The following is a 6,947-nucleotide window of genomic DNA, read 5'->3' as shown; positions in this document are numbered from 1 at the left end:
GCTGATATGTCTTGCGGATAAGAGGACTAAGTTAATTCACATGTGCTCAGGGTGTGCTAACGATTAGATTACATCAGCAGTGTGGCTCATTCTTGAAGCAAAGGTTTGCCTGAATGATGATTAGCTTTTGGATTGCTGCATTTAAACGGAGAATGCATGTGCAGAATGACGCCTTTAGTATGTGATAGAATAAACCGTAATGGCACGTGCAGTGGCAGCAGCATTACCCTCTCCCAGGTCCTAATGCCCGTTTGTAAGGAGTTTTAATTCCGTAGGGGGCGCTGTTGGCCTACTTCTAATAAAATTAAAGTAAAATACCAAATAACATTTAGACTGCGCTTCTGATTAAATAAAGCAGTAACTCATGTCATAAAATCATGAGTATGTTTTGTTTTAAAGGTCAGAAGCTATAGCTAACATGACAAAAAAAAAAAAAAAAAAAAAAAAACAAACATGACACTTGCAAATTAAATAAATTTATATATACGGATTTATTCATTAATGTGCAGCATGTTATATTTTTTAAACAAATTATGAGCTCTGAATGATTTTCAGAATATTTGCAAATTTTTTGCTTTCACAAATGTTCAAATGAAATGTTAAGGTTACCACATCTTTCTGAAAGAAAAAAATATGCTTGACATAGTTTATTTATAGATATTTTCAAAGCTTCAGTGTGCTGTCATTATAAAAGAACTTCATTATTGTATATTTAATTCTAACAAATAAGTTCTTGTTAAAAACTAACCAAAATTAAAAATGATTTGCTTATCATTTCCGCACAGGAGAGAATTGGTGTTGTTTCCAAACAAAAGGAAATACACTCTTAAAAATAAAAGTGCTTCACGACACCATAGAAGAAACTTTTTTGTTTAAATGGTTCCATGAAGAACCTTTAACATCTGGCGAAAGAAGGTTCATCAGATTATAAAAAGGAAAGAAAGAGATGGTTCTTTAAAGAACCTTTGACAGAATGGTTCTTTGTGGAACCAAAAATGGTTCTTCTATGGCTTCACTGTAAAGAACCTTTTAAAGCACCTTTATTTTTAAGAGTTTATATAAGTATTGGCGTTGGCCATCGGCCAAAATGAGTTAAAAAATATCGGCAAAATCCAGTATCGTGCATCCCTACTTAATACACTGCTATAGTACTGACATTTTTTACAGCAAAACTGCTGAAATTCGCTGTGACCACACATTTAGTGTGCATGATTGATCAGTGCACATCTTTTCAAACTGAAAAAAGTCATACAAAATGGTAGCCGACGTCACCAGTCTCTCTTCTCAACCTCTCCAAAACGCCGTTCCCATCAATTCTGCATGTATTTTTTTTCTTGGTTAATATCCGGATATACGTCAGATTATGGACAAAAACAGGTTGTGACCGCAGTTTCATCTAGACTCGAAAAGCATACATTGCTTTCAGATGAGGCCCTCTCTCTTGAGGTTAGATGTGAGAGAGGCAGGATATCCTGTGAGAAAATAGAAGTCACTTCTGTTTTCAGGGGGCGAGAAAGCCACAATAATCGCCATGAGAGGTACTGCAGAATCCACCACAGTTTCAGACCAAGTCAGATATAAAGAAATGTTTCCGTCGCTCTCAGCCCAAACTCGTTCTCTTTCTCTTTCTCTCTCTCTCGAGGAGACTTTTTCATTCAAGTCTGTGAATTTAGGCGGTAAAAACATAAGTGCATCGAGTGTCTGGAGGATGTTAGTGAAGAGCTGTGATGAGAAGGACACTGGAGGGTAAACAGAGAGAGAGGAAGAGGCGAAGAAGACGGGAAGTCCTTCAGCAAACCTACAAGACACAAGATTGGTTAAACTGTGTGTTTATGCTCTTATGAAACACTTTAGTTATCGACTACAGACAAAGACCAAACTCACATTGTAATATGTGACCCTGGACTACGAAACCAGTCATGAGGGTCGAATTTTTTTAAATTGAGATGTATACATCATCTGTATAAATGAATAAATACGCTTTCCATTGACGTATGGTTTGTTAGGATAGAACAATATTTGACCGAGATACAACTATTTGAAAATCTTGAATCTGAGGGTGCAAAAAAATCTAAATATTGAGAAAATCACCTTTAAAGTTGTCCAAATGAAGTTCTTAGCAATGCATATTACTAATCATTACAAAATTAAGTTTTGATATATTTACAGTAGGAAATTTACAAAATATTTTCATGGAACATTTTTGATTTTTGGCATAAAAAAAAATAATGTGTTTTTGGCTGTTGCTACAAATATACTTAAGACTGGTTTTGTGGTCCAGGGTCACATATGAGCTTAAAGAGTAAACTCACTTTCTGGTCGGGTAGCACTGGGTTGCTCTGCAAGTGTGTGTTAAGAAGCGAAGCTCCTGGCCGGTCGTGTTCGCAAAATATGGTGCCGTTTACATAGTGGAATCGGTCACCGGGGACCAACTGGTTTCTGCACGTTGCACAGGAGAAGCACTGGAACGGAAAAGAGAAAATCAAGTAAATTTAACCCTGTGGCGTATTTATTAGCCATGCATTTCACTGAAGTATGCAGAGCTGCTAGTCAGGTTAGCTTTTAAAGAACTAACTGCCTTAGCTCTCTGCTTAAAATTATTTTTTAATGAGTTAATCCTTGTACAGCCAAGGTCTTATAACAAGAACGAGATGGAACGAGGTTAGCATTAGGAGAACATTATTATGAGACGTCTAGGCTTGGCCCAGAGAAGTAAATGTAGCATACTGTAATATGACAAATAAATAAATAAAGATTCACATGTTTAATTCAGCTCTAATGAACATCTGCTATTTAGAAACCCATTAAATATAGCACTCAAGTTAAGCACAGCCAGAAAAATGAAAAACCTGCCATCTACTCCAAACCTGTATGACTTTCTTTTATCTGTGGAACATAAAGAAGATGTTTTTGTCCATACAAATGAAACTCGAAGGTGTCCAATGTCTAAAACATATTTTTGTGTTTTAAGACGAAAGTCAGTCATACAGTTGTGGAAAGACATGAAGGTGAGTAAACAACAGTGTTTTTTATTATTTTATGCTGTCGTAGTTGTGTTTCACGTAACCAACCTTGAGGTGGTAGACACTGCCCTGTGCCCGCATGACCATTTCACTGGCGGGAATGGACTGACCACATGCACTGCAAGCCCCTGTGTGCCCAAACAACCTAAAAACACAGAACACACAAATGAAGTAGAAGAAACACATTGTACATCTCAAATATGACTTCAGCAGTGTTATCTCCCACTGAGTTGACACAACAGGCTTAACATTAAATGATGCTGTGTGATGCATCTAAGACAGCATGCGGCGTCTCTGATGTTCTCTGTGGGAGCATGTGAGAATGCATCTGCAGAGATCATCAGCACCCGGTGGATGCAAATGAGTCCAATGCAAATCAAGACGAGAACAAAATGCTTGTCAGCATAGCATGACAACTACAGCTTCAGACAACTTTGGCTAGGCTATTTGAATTGCAAATGACTGTGGAGACTCTTGCCTCAAACAGTCTCATTATCGACTTGCGTCTTTGTTATAATGATTACGATTTCCGATGTGGTCACTACTAAATGTGGAGGTGAAAAAATATGGCTCCGTGAGTTAAAAGCCTTTTTCACACTCATTACTAGTTGTTAAAACTATATCATATCATGTGTGGTATTTTAGGAGCGTAAGATGAGTTTTTCCATTTGTAATTTGCTAGTACATCTTGCAGGCGACCTGAAGAATTTATGGTTCATTGAGCAATTAAATTATTTCTTAAAATATATAAGCAATTCCAAACAACACTTGATTGGTGAAATTAGGTGCTTAGAAATTATTTCAGTAGAGTGAAAATTACGGTAACACTTTACAACAAGGTGTCATGAACATGAACGAACACAGAACAATACATTTATTTCACCATTTATTAATCTTTGTTAATGTTAGTTCATCGAAATACAGTCATTCATTGTTAGTTCAACTTAGTTCACAGTGCATTAACTAATGTAAACAAACACAACTTGTGATTTTAATAATGCATAAGTAAATGCTGAAGTTCACATTAACTAAGACTAACAAATGCTATAATAAAGTATTGTTCATTCTTAGTTCATGTTAGTTAATGTTAACTAATGAACCTTACTGTAAAGTGTTACCACAATTACAAAAATGTTTGTATGTTTGTAAGTACTTCAGTTAACATGAACTAAGAATGAACAATATTTCTACGGCATTTATTATTCATCATCTTTCATTTCAGCATTTACTAATGCATTATTAAAAATTACAGACTGAGCTTGTTAACATTAGTTAATGTACTGTGAACTAACACGAACAAACAATGAACGACTGTATTTTCATTAACTAACACTGACAAAGATTAATACACACTGTAATAAATGTTTAATTCATTTATTGTTCATGTTAGTTAATACATTAACTTACATTAACTAATGAAAACTTTTTTTAAAGTGTTACCTTTATTATTTTTATATGTGTTTTTTTATATTTTCAACCCTGTTACTAATTTTATGAACAGTTTAAATCCTGCTTTTTTGTATTTTTTTAAGCAATAATCATTAAAAAGCATCACATTTTAACAGATTAACCAGACTTTCACCATTAAAAAAACAGGTAAAATGTAAGCAGGGTTACATGTAACAGGGTTGAGAATTTAGCCTTTGCCAAGCTATAACTCAGCAGGAACAGCTAGTCGGGGACCAAATGCTGGTGTGTAGTAATTGATAAACCTATAAATCACATTTAAATTATCCTAAATTTAAAAAAAAATGTGTTTGTTTACAAAAAACTGGGTAACAGGGTGGAAGGGTACTGCTCACAATACAATTTCGGTGAAAACTGAGAAAATGGGATATGATTATTTGTCTTTTTACTATGCTTTAGAAAATGTCCAAATGAATGTTACAACTTCAGAAAATATTATTTGTAATTGGGAGACAGTAACAGGGTTTGGACTACATTTTAGAATATGTTTTTCCATTTTAGAGAATAAAATTTTTACTATAATAAAAAAAGTTTTCTAGCAAAAGAGTTTTATTAAAAAGACTTTTACTACAATAAGTTAAACATCAGTTTAATGAATTTTGTTAATATGATTAACTGCTGGATGTAGTTTACAAGGTCATGACCTATGAGCTACGAACTCCATTTTAAGAGGATGCATAAATAAAATATACTATGTTAAAACTAGCTACTTATGCTGAAATTAATTAATCATCTACTGTAACACTTTTCACAGTCAAGCTAAGGTCTGAGGTTCTTTGATGTTTGAGCTTGTGTCTGACCTGATGTAGTCTGTTCTGCAGAGGATCATGCCTCCTTTGCTGTAGCAGGTGGTCCCGATCTCTCCCAGCTGAGCCTGACAGCACGAGCACTTGAGGCAGCGCGTGTGCCAGTAGCGCTCCATGGAGAAGAGCAGGAAACGGTCAGCGATGCGACCCCCACAGCCCGCGCACGACCTGGACGCACACGCGCCGCCTGCAACCTGGCTGTTCACCATAGCTACAGCTGCAAGAAGGCAAATGAGAAGACCAGCTGTATAACCCGAATCTAACCATGTATGATCATATACGGTATGCAAACCACTTGATTTCAATGTTAAAATTATTTTTATGACAGATGTAACTGTACAGCAGTGTAAAAGCAGAGGTCAGGTTGATGGAGGCAATGAAGGGGACATAGCTCTCACAATTTTTCCTAAATATAAGTTCTGAAACTTTGCAGTACCTCGGGTAAATGAGTATTTATTAGCTGTGAAACTAATTTGACAATTCATCAAGTGCATCCTAACACACACTGATGCAATACTGGTAAACATTGAGATATATGACAAATTTTATATAAGATACATAAAGTAATGGTGAACACAAAGTTCATGATTTATAAATAAATGTCTTATTTAAAACTTTGTGCATCTAAAACCCCAATATAAGGTCTTTTGGTAAAACATAAGCAAGCAATAGAAAACTTCAACAAGCAGACAAAGTCTAAACTGGTGTGTACTAGCATAAGTAAACTGTACTGAACACTAATTCATTTTTACCCTAATATATATTTTGTCTCATATTTACATATCATATTAACATCATATTTACACTATTTGACCCCTATTTTAAAATTTAACTTCACAAAAGTTATTTCAAAAATTGAAGTAAAAAGTTGCATTTAATATGCTTTCTATGTATATAAATTCACTTTTGTTAATATATATTTTATTTGTCTAGAATAACTCTAACCTGTAAGAATATTTGACATTTATTTCACCTAACACAAAAGCAGAAGAATCACAATAAAGAGCATGTCTTCATGCATCCACGGTGTATTTTAAGCTTTAAATTCTCAGCTCGTACACTGAAACTTCTATTTCAACTGACAAACCCACTCAGATTTCGCATATATAAACGTACAGAATTCGACTCACCTTGAAGAGCTCCGATACTCCAGTGAGTTGTTACACTGTATAAAGTTGAAGTTATCCACCACAAGACCTCGCTCTCTTATGACTGTCCTACTCTTTACGCCCACATTGTACAGAAACCGGCCATGCGATTTAATTAACGTCGCTTTGCTGGGCAGTGAATGAGCCGCTGGTGAATTACTGGTTCCGTTGCATTGCGCAGCGCTCCTAAAGAACACCTCGAGAGCGTGGACTCGAACGTCAGTTTATTCCGTGAGATGTTTCATCAGACACACGAGCTCCGAGTGAAGCCGCTCACTGACTGAAGCATCGCGGGTCTTTTTTATCATTGGTGTGACGCAACAGAGCTGCACACTTCACCTTGATAGGTTTGATCATGTCGGGGCGTGGCTTGTAACATAATAATCAATATTAGTCTAATAAATATGTGTTGTCACGCATTTTAAATATTTTAATATTAAATTTATTTATAAAAATATAAACCCAACTATAACTTAAAACGGATAATCAATCTTTATTCTCAA

The 6,947-nt window shown here is 35.4% G+C and overlaps 1 protein-coding gene across 1 annotated transcript; it reads right to left on the bottom strand.

Annotated features, from left to right (window-relative positions):
* Positions 1 to 1,532: 1,532 nt before the first annotated feature.
* Positions 1,533 to 6,718, bottom strand: si:dkey-90l8.3 (LIM domain transcription factor LMO4-B). The gene is made up of 5 exons (XM_051116267.1): positions 6,427 to 6,718; positions 5,291 to 5,513; positions 3,072 to 3,168; positions 2,313 to 2,462; positions 1,533 to 1,798 (listed from the first exon to the last, which is right to left on the bottom strand). The coding sequence occupies exons 2-5, from the start codon at positions 5,503 to 5,505 to the stop codon at positions 1,790 to 1,792; spliced, it is 471 nt and encodes a 156-aa protein (XP_050972224.1). The 5' UTR covers positions 5,506 to 5,513; positions 6,427 to 6,718; the 3' UTR covers positions 1,533 to 1,789.
* Between the last annotated feature and the right edge of the window lie 229 nt (positions 6,719 to 6,947).

This window comes from Labeo rohita, chromosome 8 (assembly GCF_022985175.1).
Source record: "Labeo rohita strain BAU-BD-2019 chromosome 8, IGBB_LRoh.1.0, whole genome shotgun sequence".
Classification (NCBI taxonomy): Eukaryota; Metazoa; Chordata; class Actinopteri; order Cypriniformes; family Cyprinidae; genus Labeo; species Labeo rohita.
The sequence above is the reverse complement of the archived record's forward strand: the minus strand, read 5'-3'. Positions and strand labels throughout refer to the sequence as shown.